At 39.1% G+C, this 26,252-nt stretch overlaps 1 protein-coding gene across 5 annotated transcripts in view; it reads left to right on the top strand.

The window, feature by feature from the left end:
- Positions 1-24,838, top strand: part of MAP3K21 (mitogen-activated protein kinase kinase kinase 21) — a 63,893-nt gene extending 39,055 nt beyond the window's left edge. The window contains exons 4-12 of one of the 5 annotated variants that reach the window (XM_073338106.1): positions 633-808; positions 8,101-8,341; positions 10,473-10,595; positions 15,232-15,348; positions 15,907-16,057; positions 17,072-17,166; positions 19,773-20,561; positions 21,727-21,910; positions 23,670-24,838. In XM_073338106.1, the coding sequence (XP_073194207.1) occupies positions 633-808; positions 8,101-8,341; positions 10,473-10,595; positions 15,232-15,348; positions 15,907-16,057; positions 17,072-17,166; positions 19,773-20,561; positions 21,727-21,910; positions 23,670-23,691 (1,898 nt within the window). In that variant the 3' untranslated portion in view covers positions 23,692-24,838. Of the gene's footprint in view, positions 1-632; positions 809-8,100; positions 8,342-10,472; positions 10,596-15,231; positions 15,349-15,906; positions 16,058-17,071; positions 17,167-19,772; positions 20,562-21,726 lie in introns of all 5 variants that reach the window. The other 4 variants (XM_073338103.1, XM_073338104.1, XM_073338105.1 and 1 more) reach the window with 4 other exon arrangements.
- Positions 24,839-26,252: the final 1,414 nt, after the last annotated feature.

Here is a 26,252-nt window from a genome sequence, read left to right on the forward strand (position 1 = left end):
ATGCAACACTACAATATACCATATTGTTTTTAAAGATGCATCACCTTAAGCAGTGGTTGAATTATTTCTTCTGTATTCTTCTGGTTTGTTTTCTTTTCTTTTCTTTTATACTTAACTAGCTACAATGTCCACCAAATATAGACTGCACAAGAGGTAAAATACAAAATCCAGATGACTGAACTCTTGCGGGGAGGGGAAATCGCTAGCTGTTACCTCATAGCTTTTTGACTTCCAAAGGTTCTGTTGGGCTTCTCCCTCCTTCTCCAGAGAGAGACTGAGGGACCCTGACAACTGTGCATTAATGCTACAGTGTCCATATGGAGTTCTTTGAATTTTTTGAGTAGCTCAGTAAGCTTAACTACTCTGTTCTGGCAGTTCTGCTGCTTCACATCCTGAAAATAGAGGTTATATTGGAAAAATCTGACTTCTCATAACCTTTTAAAAACCTTGATGTACTGTAGGTAAGCATGCCCTATACCAGCAATGATAAAACTAGGCAATTCTATGGGCAGGGAATAAGCATTAGAACTTTGAAATATAAATAACAAATATTTTGAAATTCATGCCTTGTGTAAATAATCCCCCTAAGATTCTATCAATAGAGAAACTGATGGGATTTTGATGAATTTTAGAATGCTGGGAGCAGGATCCTCATATCCGACCATCGTTTGCCTTAATTCTTGAACAGCTTACTGCCATTGAGGAGGCAGTTATGACTGAGATGCCTCAAGAATCTTTCCACTCCATGCAAGATGACTGGAAATTGGAAATTCAGCAGATATTCAGTGAACTAAGGACCAAGGAAAAAGTGAGTGAATTTTTCTATCTGCAAACGCAGTAATTTTAAAAAGGGAATAGGGCAATTGAGGAGCTACTATTTTTTAAAGAAGTAGGTGGATTTGAAATTCCTGGTAGTATTCCAAAATATTAGAAGTGTGAATTTATTGTAGGGACAGACTTAAGTTTTTTCATAAGTAAACTCCAGATTAATTTTGAGTTTTAATTGTCCTTGGTGGAAGGTGTGGCCGCCTTCTTAAATTTCATAAATTTTTATCTCCCGCATATTCTAAATTATAATTACTGAAATATGTAAATCTTCTGGAAGAGGTTTGAAGACCTGTTAACTATCACCCAATTCATCTCAAGTTTCTAATACTCCTACTTGCCCCTTCTTCCCCTAATTTCAAAAATAAAGTAACTGTATAAGATGCTCAAATAAATTTTAGTCCCTAAGGTGCCACAAGTACTCCTGTTCTTTTTGTGGATACAGACTAACATGGCTGCTACTCTGAAACCTGTATAAGAACATAATTCTGGAGAGGGAACAGTGGCATACTTATGTATTGATGAATGTTCTTTTCTTTTGAAGTTTGCATGCAACATGGTCAAAGAGAGCTCTCTGAAAATTTAAGCATGACTTAACTTCTTGCTGGTGTTAGTTATAGCGATTTTACCCCATGCAGTAGGACTGCAGTGGGTCTTTAGAGAGGTACAAGCCCTCTACTCCCCACCAAAACCAAATCAAACAAAAATACTCCAGTTTATATGCAGTTATTTTTCTGTACTTTTGAAAGACACAACCAGACATGTGAAAATGATAATGATTATGCATTCATTGGTCCTAAAAAGTAGATCAGTTTTTGGAACACACAGGCCCTGAAGGAGTAAGGTTTTTTTAAAGAATACATTTAAATGTTAAATAAAAAAAAACAGGAGTACTTGTGGCACCTTAGAGACTAACAAATTTATTTGAGCATAAGCTTTCGTGGGCTACAGACTCAATACATTAATAGTTGGGATGTTCTACTTCTGGGCTGTAGCCCACGAAAGCTTATGCTCAAATAAATTTGTTAGTCTCTAAGGTGCCACAAGTACTCCTGTTCTTTTTGTGGATACAGACTAACACTGCTGCTACTCTGAAACCTGTCAATAAAAAAAAGTTAGACCACAATTGTTTTTGAACATTTATGTTCGGAAGGGAAATCTGTAAGGCATGCAAAGAGTGTAGTGGCTGGTACCCGTAGGGGAACATGGTGCCTTCCAGCACTTCGGAACAACAGTCAGAGGGATGGGAAAGTAGTTAAGGATTAAAATCCTGATTGTGGGTTGCAAGTTCAAAAAAAAAAAGTCTCCCCGTCCTTGATGGAGGATATTCTTCATTACAGAACTACTACATGGTACAACGAATCATGGGGATGTTTGTAGTTTAATGCAGGGGTTCTCAACCTATTTCTTTTTGAAGTCTTCCCCCGCCCCCCACATGCTATTAAAACTCCACGGCCCACCTGTGCCACAACTACTGTTTTTCTGCATATCTAGTAGAGTAAAAGACAGGGCATATGTTAGGGGTAGGAAGCAGGGCAATTGCCCGGAGCCCCATGCCACAGGGGTCCCCGGGAACCTAAGTTGCTCGGGATCCAGCTTCAGCCCTGTGCGGTAGGGCTTGGGATCCAGCTTTCTGTCCTGGGCCCCAGCAAGTCTAATATCAGCCCTGCTCTCTGGTTTATTTTCTTGGATCCCTGGTTGAGAACCGCTGCTCTAAGACTCAATACAGTAATAGCAGGGATGTTCCAGTTCAGGATTGAGGGGTGGAACCAAAGTAATACAAACCATTGTTTTTGCCTATATCTGTCTATATCAGAGGATCCCAAAATGTGGGGTGCACTCCCTTTGGGGGGGCCACGGAGGAAAGTTCGGGGGCATGGATGGGCCTGGGCCAGCATCCCGGGGGGCGGGGAAGGAGTGACAACCGGCCCCGCTACCAGCCTCAGGCCCTGGTTCCACACCTGGCCCCTGCTGCAGCCCTGCACCTGGCCACCCCCAGCTGCGGCCCCAGCCATGTCTCTGTCATCTCCCACCACCCTCCCCGCCCGGAGCCACGGCCCTGCTCCTGGCCCCTGCTGGGGGGGAGGAGGGGGCCCTGACACTGAAAAGTTTGGGGACCACTAGTCTATATAAATGGTAAAGACAAAACAAAAGAGCTCTAGTTTTTACCCCTCCTTTCTCCAGGAAGAATCGTTACTACTATATTACAGAATAATAGTAAGGTGTATATAGGGTATGTCTACGCTGCAGCAGAAGCGAGTTGAGCTAGCACACTAAAAATAGCAGTGTGGATATTGCAGGTCAGGTGGCTGTTTGGGTTCTCAAGTCAACCCAACAACCTGGGTCTGAGCTTAGCTGGCTAGCTTGAGTCTCCTCCAGAGCAACCTCATTTCTAGTTTGAATTTGTCTAGTTTCTTTTGCCCTTTGCCTGCTAAATTAGTGAGCAGTCTACAATCCATTATTTATACAGATCCATATGGAGTAGATATTTTGATCAAATTGCTTCTTATCTTTTCTTGAATAAAGGAATAGATTGACCCGGTCATAAGGCAGATTTTACGGACCTCAAATCATTCTAGTAGCTCTTCTCTTGAACCCTTTCCAATTTGTCAATAGCCTTTTACAGAGATTCTAAGGACAGAAAGGACCATTGATCGTCTGGTTTGACTTCCTGCATAACTCAGGCCATAGGACTTTCCTGAATCTGTGCTAGTGATGATGCTTCCTGAATCTGGTTGTCCAAGAACTGCTCAGCCTCTCTGAGCAGTATCTGTAATTGTTCTTCCGGTCCAACAATCTTTTCTTCTAGCCCAGTCATCAACTTGTACCTCATACACAGGAAGTCTCTTCTAGGTTCAGGCAGGAAAGAAAACCAAGCACATTCATTGCAGGTCACAAGCACTGATCCATTTCTGGCCGTCACAGTATTGAGTGTAAAACTGCACTATAAAGACAGCCTCTCGTACTCCCCTCAGAACTCCCCAGTTTGCGTGCTCAGAAGTTCACCTAACAGCTGGCTTTTATACTAACACTCAGGCCTGGAATACACAGAGGGTAGGGGGATCAATCTAAGTTATGCAACTTCAGCTACGTGAATAACATAGCTGAAGTTGACGTACTTAGATCTACTCACCGCGGTGAGTCGACAGCTCACGCTCCCCCGTCGACTCCGCCTGCGCCTCTTGCTCGGTGGAGTACTGGAGTCAATGGGAGAGCGCTCAGCGGTCAATTTTATTACATCTAGACTAGATGCGATAAATCGACCCCTGCTGGATCATTGCTGCCCATCGATCCTGCGGGTAATGTAGACAAGCCCTCACTGCTCAGCTTCACCCCTTCGCAGTCGGGGAGAGATTATCTGCTCAAAGACTTCAAACCCGTGGATCCTAGCCACCTATCACACTCTGAGACACAAAGAAAACAGTCCTATTTCAGTTGACCTGCTCTGGAGTCCATAGCTCAGCTAAACAACCTTCATGGAAAGCAGACAAACTAAACACACTGCTCACCAAGTCCCTTTACCTTCAAGCACAGGGTCTGCAACTATGCCCTTTAAAACTCCCCTGTTTGCTGCTTCTGTTTCCATTTTTTAAAGTGTGGGTGCCAGGACTGGACTCTATTCTATTAATGGCCCCAGTGATAGCCTCAGCTATGCTGTATACAATGGCAATAACACCTTCCTACTTCTATGGTTTGTTCCCTTACTTGTACATCCAAGTATCACAATTTGTTCTTTTAACCACCGTGTCACACTGAGAGCGAATGTTCAGTGAGTTAGCCACCATGTCACCCAAGTTCTTTTCTTAGTCACCACTTCCCAGAATAACATCCCCCACATTCTCTGTGTGACCTGTGTTCTTGGTCCCTAGATGTGTGTGACTTTGCATTTAGCTGTGTTAAAGTGAACACAGCTTACCAAGAGATCTGCGGTTCTCAGGACAAAATTTTTGGTGGCCTCAGACTGCTGCCACCAACTCTTGCTGGTGGCTGCGCTGACAATTTTTCCTAAAATACTTTAGGAAAAACAAATAAATATGCATGTATACACATTCAGATCATTGCAATTTATTTATTGCTAGCTAGTAAGTCTGTTGTGAAAAGTGATATTAACAAATATACAAGTATCACTTTTCACAGTAGCCTTATGTAGCACTGGCAAGCCTGGGGAGAAATTAAGCCCTGGATGGGTGGTCAGGAGAGGCAGCAGGGGGCTGGAGTCTGAAGCCTCTTGGCAGGCGGATGGAGCCCTAATCTGTGTGGCTGCAACCTGAAGCCCCCCAACCAGAGCCTGCTGTCCCACTAACCCAGGGCTGAAGCCCAAAGCCTGAGCCCTGCCACCCTTGGGAAGGTGGGGAACTCACCTTCAGTGTTGTGTCCCAGCAGTCTTCAGAGGGGGGCAAGGCCCAACCCTTGCTGGTGGCCCCAGCAATCAACACAACAGGGTGGTGCATCCTGGAGCAACAGGTAGGGGGAATTTTGCCCCTCACCCCCACCCCATCACAGCCCACGAGGCTGTGGCCGCATTTGAGAAATGCTGATCTAGATCATTCTGTAAAACTGACCTGTCCTTATCATTATTTTCCACTCCTCAAGTGTGCAGACAGTACAAAAACTGGATCAATGATCTGAAAGAAAATGTAAGACCATTCCTGGTAAAAATGTTGAAGAGCATTATGCTGAGTGGGACCCTGCTAGAAATGCCCCCATTGGATGGCAATTCCCCATTTAAAATTAATTTCTGTGATCCAGTTATTAGCCAGTTGACCTTGCATAGTGTTAATAGACAAAGCAGACAAAAATGAGGGGGAGAAGTTCCATCATTTTACAGATGGAAAAAGGAAGCAAAGGGGCTAAGGCCATGTCTACAGTAGTAAGCTTACAGCAGCACAGATGTACTGCTGCAGTTGCACCACTGTAATATTGCTTGTGTAGCCGCTCACCTATCTACATACTAAAACCACCTCCATGAGCAGCGGTAGCTATGTTAGCAGGACAAGATCTCCCACTGACATAGCGCTGTCCACATCGGCACTTCTGTTGGTGTAACTTTTATGTCATTTGGGTGTATTTTTTCACACCCGTGAGCAACATAAGTTATACCAACAAAAGTGGTAGGGTGGACAAGCCATTCATTAGTGCCTTATGCAGGAAGTCTTTTTAGCAGAGCCAGAAACTGAACCCCAATCTCCTAAATCCCTGTCAGTTGCCTTAACCAGAAGACCATTCTCCTCATCAGAATTCATAAATTGTTGGTGCCAGGGTCTTCCGTTGCATGGCTGAACCATGTGTATCATGTACAACTCCCCCCCCCCAAGTACTTGCAAGTTAGGAGATGCCAATTTTGTGGTTTCTCGTGCATTCTTAATTCTGCCCCCTTGTCCATCCATTCTGTGCACTGAATGAGGCAGGGGTCTTGAGGAATGAAGAGTATGTGATCATACACCCGCATAAAGGGGCCAAATTCAGGTTGGACAGGCAACTGTAAATCTACCTTTCAAGTTCTTGACTTTACAACTTGTTGTTTTAACTTAGTTTTTCTTAAAATGTAATTTCCTAGAATTTGATTTCACTTTTTTTCTTTAAAAGAAATTTGTATGTTTCTGTAACAACCCCCACGTGCATCACCAGTAAGGTTTGAACCCTGAACCTTTAGCACTGCAGTGCAGACTTTTCCAGGACTAAATATATGGCAGGAGAAGACTGTTAACTCAGAGGGTGAAAGAACCCAACCTAGTCATCCCTGGGAGTTGTGGGAACTCTGGCCCACGTAGCGCCCCTGGGATGGCGGTTGAGGGGACCTGAGTATCTGGGTCTGGAATTGGGGTGGTTGTGGGGAGAGCTGATTCCAGCTCTCCTTCCTACACTACCTACAGGAGCGGCAGGCATTTACTATGCCAAGTGCTTCTATAGAGGGGTATGGATCACTGGGGCCATGTCTCTGACTGGGGGTGGGGAGAAGGAGCTTTGCCTAGTTTTCTTCTCCCCTTCCTGTCTCACTACCTCCACTCCAGCAGCTTGTAGGCATTACCAGTGCAGAATGTGCTGCTGTTTTGGTGTCATCAGTCAAGCTTTAGGGCTTGCACCAATCTAACCAAAGGTGGGAATTTGAACAGATTTTGTTAAACTGGTGCAAACCCCTGTGTGGATGTTCTAGGTTCAAGAGTGGCTTATTTCAGTTTAATTTAAGATAATTAGGAACAAGTTGAGCTTAAATTGAAATTAAGAGTGCTCCCGCAGGGTTTGCATTGGTTTAGCGAAATGGATTCAAAAACTAACTCCGTGCGAATTTCTTACATGGCCAACGCTGTTAAATGTTCATATTTAGTTAATTTTGGCATCCTGCCAATGTTTTTGCTGAGAAATGGAAGTGGGAGAAAGGAAGTAATTGGCTTCTAACAGTTTACATCCGAGAAAAAGCTCCAGGGAATTTCACAGGACAAAAAAAAACCCTTCCCTAGTCAAACGGGATTGGTTAAGGGCCTGCTGCAAATAATGTAATCAGTTTGTTTTATTTATTATGTATTATTGTGGTAGCACCTAGTTGTGAACTGAGAACAGGGTCTCTTTGTGCTAGGCACTATACAATCACAGAATAAGAGACACCCACTTTCCCAAAGAGCTTACAGTCTAGGGCATGTCTTCACTGGCAATGTTAAAGCACTGCAACGGCAGCGCTTTAACGTGGCTTGTGTCGTCGTCGTGGCAGAGCGCTGGGGTGGAGCTCTCCCAGTGCTCTAAAAAAACCACCTCCACAAGGGGGAATAGCTCCCAGTGCTGAGAGCGTGGCTCCCAGTGCTGGTGCACTGTCTACGCGGGCACATTATAGTGCTGAAGCTTGCAGCACTCAGAGGGGTGTTTTTACACACCCCTGAGCGAGAAAGTTGCAGCACTGTAAAGTGCCAGTGTAGACAAGCCCTAAATGGAAGATATATTCTGGTCCAAGCATTTTTCATGATCACCAACAGCATGATTGTAAATGCTGGGGTCCCAGCGTATGGTGGTGTTGATGATAGTGCTAATGCTACCCCAGCTTAAATAAACTGTGATTGCAAATAGATGCCTGAAAGAAATTTCTGTATACTTGCTTGCCTGCAGAAAGAGCTGGCTTTTGAATACCTGAATAGCTGTGAATATAATGTGCATTTTTATTACATGTACACAGTGTATCAAGAAAATTCATTAAGGATATATAATTTAGTGCTATGTTTTAAATAGACTAATAACAGAAAGAATTGTATTGTGATTTACCTATATCTATGTAAATCTCATTCTCAGGAGCTGCGTTCACGCGAAGAAGAGCTGACAAAGGCTGCTCTTCAGCAGAAATCTCAGGAAGAATTACTAAAGCGGCGTGAGCAGCAGTTAGTGGAACGTGAGATTGATGTACTGGAGCGTGAGCTGAATATTTTGATATTCCAGTTAAATCAAGAGAAGCCCAATGTGAAGAAGAGGAAGGGAAAGTTTAAAAGGAGCCGGTTAAAACTTAAAGATGGACATAGAATTAGTTTGCCTTCAGGTTTGAAATTTTTCTCCTCTCGTACAAAATCTTCCTTTCACAATTAAATATTCAGATTTAAGTTCCCTGTCTGAAACATTTAGATATTGTATGTTACCCTGAAGATGCCTAATCCACCAGCATGCCAAAATGTGTATGCAATGGCGATTGATTTTTTTTTTCTTTTAAATGGCCTTTAAGGGATAAAATCCAAACTCTCAAATGTACCAGACTTTGCAAAATGTTTCTCATTTCAGTTGAATAAAGATGAGGGAGAGACTCTTCCCCTCCAAAAACACTTTGTATCCTAGAGGAAGCTACACTGAATTGGAGCCCAGCAGATCATGAGATCTGGCCTAACCTCCAGTAGCTAGTGTTTATATTTCTGTGCACTTCTGTCCCTTCGCTGCCTCCAGTGCCCACCTCCACCCTACATAGCAATCAAATTTTAGTACCACACATCCTGGATTTTACAAATGAGTTAGAAGAAGGTCCCCCATACCAGCCTGGGAGTAGAGCCCATGTTTCTAATATAGTAGACCCAAGTTTCATTCACTCTGTCACCCTGTCTCTCAGAATGAATAGGCCTGTTGTATGTGCTTTAGCTATCCAGTTTCTAACAGTTAGACAACACTCTCCTCCCAGAGCCAGGAATAAAACCCAGGAGTTGTGATCTTCAGTATTCTGCTTTGTCTAGCAAACAGTTGCTGTATAACCTATTAACAAAGTGTCATCATGTAAATAACAGAGGTCTGTGGTGGGGATGAGAAGGGCCACAATTCAAATCCCGCAAATAACCCATGTAGGAGGACTTCATGTTTTCACTTGATACATTCCCCCCCCACCAATTAAAAAAATGTTATTTAATTCGGTAAGGAAATATCCTTTAAAGCAGGTTTTATAGTTAAAAGATATGGTGCACATGTAGGCCATGTTTGCAGTTGAGAGGTGTGGGTAAAACTTATTTTTCTACCCTATTCAATTAATGAATTTTACCAAAACTTGTAAATATAGCAGTGATCATCTTTCCCAAATTGTGGGAAACAAATTTGAATCACTCCTCCTTCCAGAAAGGTCAGTTGGCATAAACTTATTTCAGTACTTAAAAGTACTGGAACTACGCAGTTGATGGAAGGTTTTGTAGAAGGCAAAAGAAAAAGCGACAACTGGGTTGAAGGCAGTATTGTAGATAACTAATTTTCTTAACCTGCTGCCTTGTTGACCACACTTATCTCAGAGTGTTTGACTTGTAAGCACAGTGAGCGGGAAAAAGGGAGCAGAGTTGGTGTGGGGTGTGTGCGCGCATGCTGTGTGTAGTGCATAAAAATGTGGTAATAGCTAAAGGGGATGTCACTTCAGGGTCTGTTTTCAGGCTTCATGGGCGTGTGACAAAAGGTGACCATCATGGCACCTAAACCCTCAATGGACATATCATCTTGCTGGTTTCTCAAGTTGTTGTTTCTACAGGAGTTAATGGCAAAATATCTATTCACTAATGGCATTGTACTAATGGTGTCACTAGATGGCACTGTAGACTTCACAGGACTGTGGGAAGCGTGGAAAGACATTGTTAGTGATAGTAGAATCCTGCCATTGATTGATTGCATTTTTTAATGTTGTGTGTGAATTAAGTACTGTATTTGTAAGGGTGCCAGATGGACAGTCCTAGAGACTAGAGTCCTAAGACTATTCCCGTAATAGGTACAGCACATCCAGCACCAATATAGCCTTCACCACAATGCCCTGCCAATATGTTTCAACTGTGACCTATAAAGATCACTGAAACCAAACAAAATAGCTGTTTAGCTTTTTGAATCTACTGAGCACCAACAAGGCTGCAGAGTGGCTTGTAATGTTGACATTTCTTAGTTCAGCTCCCATTGAATCACTAAACTAATTTCACATCACTGCCAAAAGCCCATTAAATGGTTAGAGTGAAGCTGTAAAATTCTACTGGCATGACTCGAAGTTCAAACCAATAACTGTACCAGTAGGCTTAGAATTTTTCTATGTTACAGTAGAAATCTTATCTAATGGAATTCACTTACATAAATATAAATTTCATTATGGTTAATGCTGAAAAAATACAACAATATAAACTTTCTATATTTAGAACAGTGAAATTTACCTAGTGTTGCTTTCTTCACAACAGATTTCCAGCACAAAATAACAGTGCAAGCTTCCCCTAATTTGGATAAACGAAGAAGCTTAAACAGTAACCGTTCTAGTCCACCAAATAGCCCCACAATAATTCCTCGTCTTCGAGCTATACAGCGTAAGTTTTCATCACCATTTCAATTTATTCTTTTAACCATTATGAACACACTCACTCATTTTATACAGGTACACTATAACACATTGGAAGGAATATATTACATTTGGATGTAAAGAAAATGAATTTGATTGGGCCCCTAGATGTTCTGTGAACAAGCAGCTGCATGAATTGGTAAAGAGAAAATCTTGTTAGAATAACTGTTTTTAGAGAAAAGGAGTACTTGTGGCACCTTAGAGCCTAACCAATTTATTTGAGCATAAGCTTTCGTGAGCTACAGTTCACTTCATCGGATGCATACTGTGGAAACTGCAGAAGACATTGTATACACAGAGACCATGAAACAATACCTCCTCCTACCCCACTCTCCTGCTGGTAATAGCTTATCTAAAGTGATCACTCTCCTTACAATGTGTATGATAATCAAGTTGGGCCATTTCCAGCACAAATCCAGGTTTTCTCAACCTCTGCCCCCCCCCCCCCACACACACACACAAACTCACTCTCCTGCTGGTAATAGCTCATCCAAACTGACCACTCTCCTTACAATGTGTATGATAATCAAGGTGGGCCATTTCCAGCATAAATCCAAGTTTAACCAGAATGTCTGTGGGGGGGGGGGTAGGAAAAAACAAGGGGAAATAGGCTACTTTGCATAATGACTTAGCCACTCCCAGTCTCTATTTAAGCCTAAATTAATAGTATCCAATTTGCAAATGAATTCCAATTCAGCAGTTTCTCGCTGGAGTCTGGATTTGAAGTTTTTTTTGTTGTAAGATAGCGACCTTCATTACCAGCAGGAGAGTGAGTTTGTGTATGGTGGGGCGGAGGGTGAGAAAACCTGGATTTGTGCTGGAAATGGCCCAACTTGATTATCATACACATTGTAAGGAGAGTGATCACTTTAGATAAACTATTACCAGCAGGAGAGTGGGGTGGGAGGAGGTATTGTTTCATGGTCTCTGTGTATATAATGTCTTCTGCAGTTTCCACGGTATGCATCTGATGAAGTGAGCTGTAGCTCACGAAAGCTTATGCTCAAATAAATTGGTTAGTCTCTAAGGTGCCACAAGTACTCCTTTTCTTTTTGCGAATACAGACTAACGCGGCTGTTACTCTGAAACCTGTTTTTAGAGAGTATTTCAAAATTAGTAGCTGAAAGGAATGCAGCAAATTGTAACTTATCTGGATTTTAGTAAAATGTTGAATTGTTTCAGGATGTTGTACTTGAAAAAATCTGGTTTGAATGAAGTACTGAAGGATCATAAACCCAGGGCTAATGATAAATGGCAAGGTATCATGTGAGAGGGGGAGGCTGCCAAATAGAATGATAGGAAATCAGCTGTCCTTGGACCAGAGCTGCCAACCAAGCACAGGAGCATAATGTCCAAAGACGCAGGGAATAATGTAGCCATAGTATGTTCAGAAGGACAAAAACACCAATTGGTGGGGAAGAAGGGGAACCAAGCACATAGAATCATAGAATATCAGGGTTGGAAGGGACCCCAGAAGGTCATCTAGTCCAACCCCCTGCTCAAAGCAGGACCAATTCCCAGTTAAATCATCCCAGCCAGGGCTTTGTCAAGCCTGACCTTAAAAACCTCTAAGGAAGGAGATTCTACCACCTCCCTAGGTAACGCATTCCAGTGTTTCACCACCCTCTTAGTGAAAAAGTTTTTCCTAATATCCAATCTAAACCTCCCACACTGCAACTTGAGACCATTACTCCTCGTTCTGTCATCTGCTACCATTGAGAACAGTCTAGAGCCATCCTCTTTGGAACCCCCTTTCAGGTAGTTGAAAGCAGCTATCAAATCCCCCCTCATTCTTCTCTTCTGCAGGCTAAACAATCCCAGCTCCCTCAGCCTCTCCTCATAACTCATGTGTTCCAGTCCCCTAATCATTTTTGTTGCCCTTCGCTGGACTCTCTCCAATTTATCCACATCCTTCTTGAAGTGTGGGGCCCAAAACTGGACACAGTACTCCAGATGAGGCCTCACCAATGTCGAATAGAGGGGAACGATCACGTCCCTCGATCTGCTCGCTATGCCCCTACTTATACAGTACATACATGGGAAGCAGGGAAGGGAGGAAGAGAACAGATTAGGGAAGAGAAGTGCCTTTTTCTTTTTTGAAAATCACACACTTATTAAATACCTAAATGCTGTTCTTTGTAAGCAGCTCCGGGAATTGCTGTAGGGAAGTTGTCTGTATAAATAGCAGTATGAGGTAGCTATTATGAATGGCAGAGGAACTGGTCCATGAGACACTTAAGATGTTATGCTCACTATCGATTTTTGAGAACACAATATCTAGAGATAGAAAAGATATTAAAATCAAGAAATGACTCATATATTAAAATATTGTCTGGCCTTGTGCACAAAGCAGGCTGACCAACTGCCCATGGCCATAATGGAGCACCGCATGGGATGAACAGTAAAGCAAAATCTGTTTGTTTAATCAGGGTCATTTCCCAAGAGACAAACATGTCATGTAGTGTCCATCCCAGCAATGAACCCAGGACAATTTTCTAGTGCCGAAGTAGTCTAGAATCTAGGTCATCTTTTGCTTCTGAATGGTACAGTCTTCTCTTTTACCCCCACCAGATCCTCTGAGGAGAAAGATCTGTCTTTTCTCTGGTGCTTAATCAGAAGTATATGGCTCGCTTTCCTGGCTATTCCCTTCTGGGGATCAGGTCTTCTCTGGTTGCCTTTGGATCTTGGGACCTAGCTGCCTGGGCTCCCTTTAATCTTGGGTAGAAATATGCTCTTTCCCTCTGGGTGATCATCATCATCTTAAGCCTGCCCTTTCATCATTTATCCCTTCTTCATAGTCACTAGTTATAGCCGGAGGGCTGTCTGTACTAGAATGACCAGAATGAACATTTGTTGGGTGTAGCTGATCTACTTCCATAGACTCTGAGCACTCTGATTCCCCATGCCTGGTTGGGACAGGAAGGAGTTAAGTATAAGCTGTCTCTTTATCTTAGTCTCAAGATGACTTGAAAAAAGGAGCAAGAGAAAATTGTGGGGTTTGTCTTTTCAAAATTGCTATAGTAAATGTGGTTGACATTCACTTTTTTACTACAGCCTGAAGAGAAATTAGTTTTTATTAAATCTACCTTGTTTGCAGGTGAAATTTGAAGTGCTGTCATGTCTGTTTAGGTTTAATCTGTTCTCAACTTCACGACAACACTTTCAGATTAATACCCACTCTGGCAAACTGTATATCATGAATTTAAGTTGACCTTCCCAAGTTATAAAGGACTTCTATCACCTGACCGCTAAAATGAAACAAAACGGATTACATGAGATGTTTTTGGAATTCATATGCTCTGTAATTGTGGGTGAAACCACAATTACCTGTCCCAATTACACTTACTGCATACCATTTTTCATATAGTCTGCTAATCTTTTCGATATTTTTGGTAGGGCAAAAAAAATTTCTAATGGTATGTCTCATAAAACCAAAATCTTAAAATAAGAGTGCTGTTTAATTTTCTGAGTGTACTTCAATCAACATAGAAATGAAATAAAAATTTCAGGTATTAACCCAGCTCTAGAATCGAGAATTTTTTTAAAAGGCAGAAAATAATATGCATTTGTACACATTCTAACTCCCACAGTTATAGGCCTCTGTCCTTCAAGGAGATCCACCAGTGCAGACCCATATGCCTGCGTGGAGTTCAATTGATGGGTCTAACTGAGCAAATGTTTCCCGTTGTAGGACCATAAAAATTACTGTATTAAACAAAGAGTCTCCCTCAAATGGAATACTTCCTAATTTTGAGTTTGGATCCCCAAGCTTCTAGCCAAAGCTCTCAGATCTTTTGAATATATCTGGCTGAACTTAATTTCCGCATCCCTCTGTAAATCCCTTTCTACCTATGTAAAATACCTTCCTCCAGTGCTATTTAATCTTGATTAAACTTCAGAGCTCCCTCATTTAGAGAAGACTTATTCAAGTGTGTGTGCTTTGAGCAAGAGTAGCTAACAATTGCTTATTTGATCACACCTCTTTTGTTCATAAATATTTCAAGCTTCCAAATCTAAATTTCTTTAAAATGAAAAAGAAATCCTAGCTAACTATAAAGAAAATTTAGTCATAAGTTTGAATTCAGCTGTTTCTGAACACTAATTTAAAAAAAATACCAGTAGGTTGTAAGTAGTCTCCAGAGAATCCTGAAAACTCAGTTGTAATATCTTAGCAAAGACAAGCATCTGTGCTGCAGAGCACGTTAAATTGGTGTAAGAGATGGGGGAGGAGTGAAAAATAGGTGAATTATAAACCATCTAAACTTTTACCTTGTTAAAGACAGTCTATCATGGCAAAAGTTGTTGTTGTCTTATGTCAATATTATCATCTTGGTTGTGAGCATGTTGTCAATTTACTTTTCTACTTGTCAATCTGAGGCTGGTCTGACACAAGAATTTATTTAACTGATTCATATTCACAAACTGTGGGGCCAATCACTCTCTACTCCTCCTGTGACTGCTTAGCGTTCCCAGGAGGCATTTTATGTCTTTTGGATCTGGGTTTCTGGTTCTAGAGATAAAAGTATAAGGAGGAATCAGTCCCTCTTTTGCAAATAAAGTAAAACTACTAAGATCTCTACTGCATTCTCTTAATTTTTCCTCAGTGATTTCCAGAGCAGACACAAATACAGCTAATGACCGAAGAAACAATGTATATGTGTACCAGCAAGATGTAGATATCACAAGTGAATATGCACTTTCAAGTGGGGTTATGAAAAAAGGCAAGATCCAAATAAATTGTAAAGGGTGCTGGTTGTATTAACTCTGTAGCTGAACTTGTATTAAGTGACAGACTGAGCACTTAAACAGAAAATATCTATTTTAAAATATTTGTTTTGGGTTAATGAAAAACAAAATCACAGTAATTGGTCATAACTGAGATATTCTAATGAATTTGATATCGTTGCATCAAAAAAAGTTCTTCTCAACAAAATATTAACTGGTAAATGCTCAGTTTGCCTCACGTACATGAATTACCTAAATGTAAGGTATTGAGTTTTAAGAAGCATGAAAAATAAGATCTTTCTTGCTACTTTCTTTCATTTTCACCTTTCTTGTCAGTCTTCAAATTGTTGCTTGCTTGCTTATCGTTTTGATCAATGCAGTTTGTATTTTGGCATCAGTGAGGGAAAAAATAATCTCCATTTTTAAGTTGCACCTTTTTGATTTTGCTACTGTGATGCAGTGTTAGTGGAGAAGGCTGCTTTGCTAAAATCCAAATTCTTCCAGTGGCTGTAATAATCCTTCTGATGAGCACTAAATACTGTACCTGTCTCTAGTAACCTCAGATGAAAGCAACAGAACCTGGGGAAGAAGCACAGCTTGCCACCAAGAAGAATTTGAAGACGTGAAGAAAAGCTTTAAAAAGAAAGGTTGCACATGGGGACCAAGCTCAGTTCAAACAAAGGACCATGCAGATTGTAAGGAGAGGTATGACAGCTATATTTTATATTCGCTTAATATGAGGACCGATATTGTGATGACTAGATTGGAAGCCAGATTTGGGAACATAGTTCTGCAACCCTTATTTAGTTAGGTAGTTTGTAGCTAGAAATTCCTCAGACCCTCATTTTATTCATCTGGGAATTTTCTGGTAGTCGTAAATGGGATTCATGCAGTCAAAGACTCAAAGATGCTAGAACAGTTACTTACCTTACAGTCCCTGATTCTTTGAGATGTTTTGTTGATTCTTTGATGTGGCTTCAATGACCCACCCTCCGACCCCACTCCTTTGGAGTCAGGCTCTACTGGGATTCTGAAATAGTGAGGAAACGAAGAGGCAGTCAAGGGCACTGTGCCTGTTCCTGTTGCAGCAGTGAATTCCAGACTGTCTAGATTCTGGGTAAAGGAGGAAGTCTTTCCTTTTTACTGCTTTGAAAGGCAATACATTTTTAGAGTGTTGTGTCATTTTGTTGTAAAGTGTTGAAATCAGCTGTCTGAATTTTCACTGGTACTCTTCATATCTTTTTTTTATTTTTTTTTTTAATAAATCACTCAAGATCCTTCTTATTTATCTCCTTTCCAGGATATATTTCTTTGTCTATGAAGTGTCAGTCAATTGGAATGGGCACTTCCATGATTGTTAAACATACAATATCAACATGAAATCCTGTGTCTGTTAAATGCAGCTTCCTCTTTTGTGCTTGCTCTTTGATCTTGCCCAGTTCTCCTTTACAAAAGTTTGTGTTTTAAAGAATTTTATAAACCCCCATCAAACAACTTTTAGATCTTGTACTATACACAAACTTCTTAGCCACTGTAGCTTTTACTGTTGTAGCACTTTGTACGGTACATGTTTAAACGTGCACAAGAAAAGAAATTCTATAGAATAGATAGCTTCTGGTTATTCATTCTTTTTCTTTTTAAACCTATATTAGTTCCCATTTAAAAAGTTATAGAAACATGCTGTTTTGTACAGTGTCTAAAGAATCATTCTGATTTCAGAATAAGACCTCTCTCAGATGGCAACAATCCTTGGTCAACCATTTTAATGAAAAGTCAGAAAGGTGTTCCATTAGCCTCCCTGTTTGTGGACCAAGGTAAGAGCTGTTTATCAATTTATGGAAATTCCCATAAAATTATATGAATTAAGGCACCACTTCCTACACACATGCTATACTTTAAGCATATAAACAGTCCATTGAAAACTATTCTGAAACCTGTATTCCTGTATATAAATTTAAGGCACATATTTAGATGCTAATTCTGCAAAGACTTAATTTTTTTTATCAGTAATCATTGTCTGTATTGACCGCTTGCCCTGTAAGTGTAGTTCTTGGTTTGTATTGAGAAATCCATAAAGTTCCATAGTATTACCATTTCTCGTACCACCAATTGTCTTTCATTTACCAGTCCTGATGTTTTAGTTGCATAGAACTATAGAATTGAGTTTTAGTGAAAGCTCCTTAGTTAGGGTTGTGACACAGATTCCATACTTGGACCAGTTTTGAAATGCTTCCATCCAATATCAGCAATAAATCTCCCTTTCATTTTGAAATTTATATGCTTAGTCTTGGACCAGAAGAAATGTATTTTTAGAAAGCTTGTAATCAGGCCAGGAATCTTAAAATTATGGAACTTAAAAATATACAATTTTTTTCCCCTTTTTTTTTTTTTTTGGAGAAATCTTTGGCCATTCTTCACTCACATCTCAAAACATTTATTGAAAAGACATATTTTACTCATTGAGCCTTAATAAAATTATTGCATAGACCTAGACTTCTCTTTCCAGAGTCCCTCTTGCTACTCAAATTTCTCCACAATAATAATATAACCTCTGTTCAGTGTTTTGCAGAGCTTGGAAGTATGCTTCAGCTACAGATCTCTCAAGTGCATAAAAACACAGAAAAACTTTAGGTGCTGCAATCCTTATGCCTCCTGATTTATTGATTAGAAGCTTGCATGGTCTACAGGCGTTGCATAGAGAATGCCCAAGCTTTGCAGGCACAGCCTGATCTGTATCTGGTCCACATGCACAGTTCATGATCTATTATGACCAGGAGCATATAGACTTCTCAGCAAACTTCCAGTTTTAATTTGAAGGTTTTTGTTTTTACTAACTAAGGCACTTCAGGTTAAAAATATCAGCAACACAGAAGGAATCTTGAAAATATTTTTATGAAATCTAGTAAATTTGATCATTAATAAAAGGGAAGTTAGATTTATGTGTTTTGTTTCTATTTTTAGAATTTGCACTCCGTTTGAACAATGAAAATAACTTGGCTGCATTTTCTGTTTCTCATGCACTGGTATAATGTTGGAATGGAGTTTGCTAACTTTGCAAAGAAATATTTAAATCAAAACAATTTTCTTGGTATTTTAAAAAGCCCAAGAACCATATTTATTATCATCATCATCATCATCATCATCATCATCTTTTTTCAAAGATTTTTTTTTTAAATAAGATGAAATTGAGGACTGATGTACTTCCAAGGCTCCCCTTAAAAACAAGCAAAAAATCCCTTTCTTTTAATTTATTCTGAACTTTTTAGAAAAATGTAAGCCATTCAGGCAAAACGTCAAAGTTGTTGGGAGCAGAGTAGGGAAGAGAGGGGATGGAACTCAGCTGCAAAACATTACAATTAAGCTGGACTATCTAAGACAGGACATTCAGTAGTTGAGATTGAAACACTAATTTGAATGGTCAGTGTTTACTGTCAACTGTCTGTCAGCCTACCCTACTGTACAGAATAACAGTTCATGCACTTGAACTGTGACTCATCCCCTACAGTTACCACCACATATAGAAAAGACCCAGTCTCTTATTTTACATGCTTGCCTTCTAAAGAGTCCAGTACACATTCTGCAGCCATCACTTGCCTTCATTTGTTATTCCACTGTGAGCCAAAGAACTAAAACTTCCATGTTCATTTTCATCATACATACTGGAAATATCAAACTTATTCATAGTGGACCTAGTAGCCCACTGAACTCAATGGAAATACTCCCATTGACTTCTTACAAGTTTTGATTCAGAGCCAACTGAACAGGTCATACACCACAGCCTTCACACACTGTACACAGATATAGATTGTGTGTGTATAAAAGTCATGTATACTACTCACAATAATCTATTCACATAAATATGCTGCAATTTAAGTTCTTCAACACAAAGGGAAAATGGAAGTAGCAAAAATATTTGTATTTATAGTCTGTAAAAAAGTATTTATAAAAAAGTATTCATAGTCCACCCAGTATTTGCTGTGTGCTGAGTAGAGATACAGAGACAGTTTGGTGTTTAGACTTTCACAAGTAAGTCAATTTTTTTAGATTTTTTTCAAATTTAACTAACAGTATGTAGCGAGTTTTATAACTATCATGGGATTTATATTTTGAAAATAGTCTATTTGTTGAAAAACTGCTTTTATTGTTTTGACTACTAGAGATTTCTTTGATATTTGTCACAAAGAATATGGAAAGATTTTGATTTGAGGAAATTTTTGAATCTGACTTAACAGTTATCCCTGTGTGTTCCTCTGAGCCTCCAAAAAGTGTGTATATGGGGGACACAGAACATCTGTCTGTTTGTCTGTCTGTCTGTATATATTTAATAATGAGGAATCCTAAGGTACATGTACAAAGTTTGCCAGAAAAAAGTGTCTTATTTTGCAATATTTAAGTACCTTCCAATATTTTTACATTATAGATGTTTGTACAGAGCAGAGACTTTTCCCTGAAGGTTTGGATGCAAAAAGACCAAAGCAAATGAAGTTGCCAAATCAGGCTTATATTGATCTACCTCTTTGGAAGGATGATCAGGGAGAAAACACTAAAGAACATGAAAGCTTTGAAGAAGTAACCTCTGCTAGTTCTTCAAATAGTACGCCACAAATGACTCCTACAAACAGTCTCAATAGAACACTGCAGAAAAAGAAAACTGACTCTATATTGTATGGATGTGCTGTTCTCCTTGCATCTGTAGCTTTGGGCTTGGATATTAGAGAGCTAAACAAATCACAGGTTCCAGATGAACTGTTGCCAAAGGAGGAGAAGAAGAAGCGGGAGGGAATATTTCAGCGTGCTTCAAAGTTTCGCAGGAGTGCAAGTCCTACAAGATTGCAGTCCAAAAAAGAAGAAACCCATATTCCATCCCTAAGTCCATCAGCAAATACTGTGAATCTTCTCTCTATGCCTTCCCTTTCCACCAAATGCTTGCTTCAGTCTGATGGTGAAGATGCTTTTGTAAGCATCACTCCCAGTGATTGTGACACAGGCATTCCCATTGAGGCCTTTTCATCAGAAACTTCGGCAACTAAGAGGGGGGAACAAAGGGTAAAGCAGGTGCTTGACACTGATCCTGTGATGTTAAAGAATCAGTCTCCTATTCTTCCTCTGAAACAAGAATCTGAAAAAGTGCCAAATGACTCTTCATCAAAATTGAGACGATCGGGTCACAGGCGAACCATGTCAGACGGAAATACTTTCCAGAGTACATGTGGGTAACATAGAATATCAGAGAGATGCTTTATCTATAGTGCATAAACCAAACGGAAAATGTAATGGAATTATAACTTACTGAATATACTGTCAATAAGTAGTGATCAGAAATAGTATCTTACTACAGTGTGTGGGGAGGACAGGGCTTTCATTTGAAGTACAATATAAATTCCACTAATGACAGCAAAATAGCTTCACCTAAGAATTTAGTAGAAGTCTGTGGGGACCTGCTGCCAGGTAGGATGTACCAAAACCAGTGTTGCTAGTGGAATCACCAAAATTGATGCTGAGGATTCCATTCAGGTGGTTTTATTATATTGTAGTTCTTAAAGCAAAGCTGAATTGCCAAGTATAATGGGAAATGTGGGTATTTCTATGAAGGTTGCAACATCAGTGCTTTAACAATTTCAGCATTTCTTTCAACCTGTTGCTTAGTGTAGCTTGGCAGTTGGTCAACAGAGACTAATTCATTAGTGTCATTTTACTGATGTTCATTTATTAACTCATAGGAAAACAGGTTGAATAAGTTTTACTTCCCTGACTGGCACAGGAGTCTGACCACACATTGAACATTTAACAAGCTATAGTTAAGACATATCCAAACTGAAAACACTTATCCTCTAACCTACTGGTATCCAGTAGAAATGTTGAGTTTTGTACTCACTATTAATACTAGCATTGTCCTTTGTAATGCGAAGAGCATCTTTTGCAACACAATATTGCTCTGCAATGTGATTTTGAGTTTAAATTCCTTAAATTAATTTGTTTTTCCCCTTAATAACTGAGGGTTTCCAACTTGCGTGTGTGTCTTAAAATGACTTGGCAAAACTTGACAAACTTCTCAGTTTTATTTCATCCTGCTATTGAGCTGATTGAATTCTGCTGACGCTCTGACTGATGAGAAGTAGGCTCCCTCATTCTCTAACACAGAAACAATATGGTTCAGAGAAATTCTTGGTGTGTTGAGTGACTGTGTCAGACCATTATTCTGATGCTGCCATGCGTTTGCAGGGCATCACTAATTCCTGCCAGCCTGTGTAACTTTCTTGGTGAAGCAGTAGTTCAGGTAGTACCACTAAAGTTGCTGTCGGTGGTATGTGCTTTTCCAGATGTCAAAAGTAGAAGTGATCATCTAATATTGTCTTGTCTTCTCCTCCATCTAGCTAATGGAATCTCTTCACCTAACGGAATCTCTGTGTTGCCAGTTCTTCCAGTTTCTGGGATTCTGCGGTCTACATCTGTTCAGCAAAGAAGCATGCACCGTGAGCTGTCACCTGAAAAGCAAAGAGCTGTCAATATTATATCAAGGCCTCGACCTTCTTCTCTAAGAAGCAGAATAGATCCATGGCAAGTTCTTCCACAAAGTATAAAGCCAGACTATGCAGAAGTGGACGATGTAGAGAGTTATGTAGATCCCAATGTTAACTTCGTACCAGATACTGAGGAGAGAACTAAATCCCACATGCCTTCATTACTTGATATTGATGTGGAAGGTCAAAACAGAGACTGCACAGTGCCTTTGTGCAGAATGAAGAACAAAACTTGTCGGCCGTCTATATATGAACTAGAGAGAGAATTTTTGTCTTAAGTGCCTAGCATTTTTAAAGTATTGCCTTTTTTAAGGAGAAGAAAAAAATTAAAATTATTTTGTACATCTAATATTTCATGCTACTGTTTTCTAAAATACTGTGGCCAATACTACCAAATTTTTTGTAACAGGCAGCTAATTTTGTACAATGTATAACAAGATGCCTATCTTGAATTTTCACTGGAATCCCATCTAGTAACTAAAAGCACAATGCTGGAAAACAGTATTCTGGACATCTCTAAGCACAGTTGAATTGCTAAATTAACTTGTCCCCTTACCTCCCACAAAATCTCACCTTTTCTCTGCTAGAGCTCTTGCTTTTTGGTGTACGTTTTGTTTTCTCTCACACATTGAAGGGCTAAGTGGCATGCAGAGCATTTGCATTCAAGTCATGGGCAGTTCTCTGCACATACATTTTTCAGGAACAGCCCCTTATGAACTGTGGAGTTAAGGATTTTTATTTTATTTTTTTGTTTAAGATGCCTGTATGGAAGTGTTCTACCCACTCTGCCCCAAATAGTTGGTTTTCCTTTGGCATTGACTACATTATGGAAGTAATTTATCACCATCAAATGAATTTGCATAGTTTTGTCCCCGACTATTTTGAAATACAGTAGATTGTCAATCATAGAATTAGTTTACCTAGAAAGTTGTGCTATAATTTAAATTAAAACTAAATTTAAATTTGAGTGACTGGAATTTGGTTAAAGCTATTTGACGTTCTTTGTTTTTTGTGAGTGAAGCAACATTCCATTAGGTAAAGATACACTGGAACTTGAATAGTTGTGCTCTGACTTTTTTTGAACATTACAGTATATTTGCACTGAGAAGAGTATTCTTCTTGATGATTATTTTTAATTAAAACTGAGTTCGCTAGGTTACTGTACCTTCTGTGTTGGAAAGAGGATTTTTTTAGTGCAGTTAACCAAGTTTAAGTTTCTAGCACAATTGCAAACTGTTACAAAGTCTATTTAAAAGTCAAACCTGCCTTTTCTTCCTTATATTGGCAATGGGAGCCTTTCTTTTCGTGCCAAGGTGTGGTATGAAAAGGAAATAATCTGATACACTTGGTTTCTTATTCAGTCAGTAAATGTCCAACAAATTCATAACTATAGAGTTGTGGGGGAAAGTGTACTTAAACTTGATCATGTAGCAACTTCATTTTCCCAAATCACTAAATTAGTGATGACTAATTTAAACGCTGCTTTACCAGTAATTGTTGGAAGTGCTGAAGAAGAGAAACATTAGAATTAAGAGGCATTTCTTGAATTTTGACGTCTTAACTAGAAATTCTCTTTATCATTTTTAGACTTAGATATGTTGCAGAAATAAAATTACATAGTTAAGAAAAAAGTTTTCATTTCCCATCAGGACATTTTCCTGTTTTAAGGCCTTTGTTTATATTCTTTGTCTCCTTTACCCTTATGTCTGGGAGTTCAGATTGTCCATTGTTAAACAGAATTCATGAGCACCTAGCATCAAAGCAAAGGAATTAAAAAGCAGTTTTTTATTCTATAGTGCACTACATTGGTTCTATTGAAAATGGGAGAGAAGAATTGGAGAATGTCAATCATGCAGTTTTAACCTTGCAGAGAAGTGGACAGATGGACATAGCTTCCCTGAGAACAAGCTCACAATATCAAGAGTGGAAATGAAAGAACACTTAAAGTATTATTTCTACAAAAAATGTTAAGATACACTAACCGCTGGTTGGCTGTAAACTGAGTGACTGTATAACAGGTTATTATTAAATTATTGCATTTTTGTCCTATCCTGTTTGTTTTCAGTAACCTGTATAATTGGTATTAAGTTTGTTGTAAGTATGAATACTGCACACTTCAAAACTTAGGTACCACAAATTTCAAATAGCATACAATGTTCTTTAACTTGTATTCTTTAAACTTGTACTTAATTTTATCAAGTACACTTCAGTAGATGAAGTTTAGTTTTTAATTTAAAATGTAATGATTGGTTCTCATGTAGAAAGTGTACACAATTAATTATACATGTAGTGCTCTGTGGAAAATATGGCTCAAATCTTAAATATAGTTTGGTAGTGTATTTAATTTTGAAGATGAAAGTTACAGTTGTGAAACATTGTGTCTACTTAGACTGTTTCAGGAGGGATCATGCCTTTATAATATTGAGAGAAATTGAATTGATTATATTATACAACTATCCTCCTGGGGAAAGTACCTCTACTAGGCTTTCTAAAGGAAAATCTCAGGTGCTTTAGTATTTTGTCTTGTAAACGTTTGTTCATTCTACTTTGTTTTACTTCATTATAAATGTTGAATTATGCACCATAGATTTTGTAGTCAACAGCCAGCATAAAAATACCCCACTGTGGGCTGTATTGTTTTCTCTTGCCAGTGGTCCATATGGTGATCTGTTTTTAAGCAAAATTCCCCATTGATTTTAATGGGGGATTCTGCTTAAAAGTGAATGGCATAGTATGGCCCAATTAGTACATGGTAACAATTTTAAGAGCTATGTACTCAGAGGTTGCACCCCAAGAAAAAGAATGTAAGCCATCTACATCCGACAAGCTGGTTTTACTGATGCAGTCTTTTAGCTATAGTATATAGTGTTTTAGAATTAATTTTTTAACTTCTTTTCTGTAGTTTAAAATTATAGGCCAGTCTTCACTAAAATGTAAAGATTAAAAATAAAGATGATTAAATCCATAGTTTCACAATTTCTATTTCACATGTTACCAGAGTTACATTTGTACAAGTAAGGGAATCTGGTGTATATTTATAATGATTTTACTTCTGTATTGGGTATAGCTGGTAAAGAATGTATTTATTGTCATGTATGTGAATAGTCTGACCATATAAGTGGTAAATTTATACTGATCATGTTAGCATACAATTTCAAGGTGCTTACACTGCAGAGATTAAGGTAACTACTTGACATGCTGTTTTACAAAGCCTTATGACTGAAATGTTTTTATTTTAAAATAAACTTTTGTAGCTAGTGTATTGAATATTGGCCTTGGCCTTCTTGAAATTAGGGCAGGTTTTAAAGCGTTTTTATATATATTAAACTCCCTTGTACAAATTTCAGGGAGTAACCAGCAGCTATGAACAGCCTGTTCTTAGTCCTTCAGAATGTGGGAACATGTAGTTGTCATTGAACTAAATGTAAGTGATTAATGTTAATCTGAGAAGTCCTGTAGGTTTTTGCAATCTTGAAATGCAGATTAAGATATTAATAGTAGCAGCCTGCACTTTCTTTCATCCAGGTAAACATAACACTTCTCCTCTGGAGAACCCAGTGCATTACAATGGTAAATAGATATCTTGTTTTTCTAAGGATAGTTCAGGCACTGGAAGATTCACCTAGTGAATCAATGGCAGAATTGACTTTCTTTGGAACAAGAATATAAGCCTTGGGTGAAATCCTCTCCCTATTGAAGTCAGTAGCAAAATTCTCAGTGACTTCAAGTGGGCCAGGACTTGGCTCCTTATATTTTTGTATTCATCCTTTTTTTGGGTTTCTTCCAGTTTTTCTCAGATTTGCTTCTGCCTTGTTAATCCTTCCAAAAGAAAGTGTCTCCACATATACAATAGCAGCAGGAAAATGTAATGTTACCTCTTCCATCACATTCAACTCTAACGATGGTGTGAACTTCAAAGCAGTGCACCCAGTTCTGAAAATCTTTCCTCAGGTGAGTAATAATTCAATGAAGCACTCAAGTAATATATTTATGTGGGTAATGAGTGGCAGGATTCAGTCCCAAGTTGGGATCATTTAGATATTAATAGGCATTAGTAGTCCCTTTCGGTCTTCTTTTAAAAAAGGATAATCTTATTTTAGTAGTCCTTTAAAATTTATGTATTTAAGCACTTTTCGGGAACTGCAAAAGATTGAGATTCTCACAGTAACTGAGCCATTTTGCATATTGTAATTACTGGTAGGGCTGTCGAGCGTTTGAAAAAATTAATTGTACAATTGAACAATAATAGAATATCATTTATTTAAATATTTTTGGATATTTTCTACATTTTCAAATAAATTGATTTCAATTACAATACAGAATACAAAGTCTACAGTGCTCACTTTATATTTTTGTTTACAAGTATTTGCATTAGTTTT

This window comes from Lepidochelys kempii, chromosome 3, assembly GCF_965140265.1.
Source record: "Lepidochelys kempii isolate rLepKem1 chromosome 3, rLepKem1.hap2, whole genome shotgun sequence".
Classification (NCBI taxonomy): Eukaryota; Metazoa; Chordata; order Testudines; family Cheloniidae; genus Lepidochelys; species Lepidochelys kempii.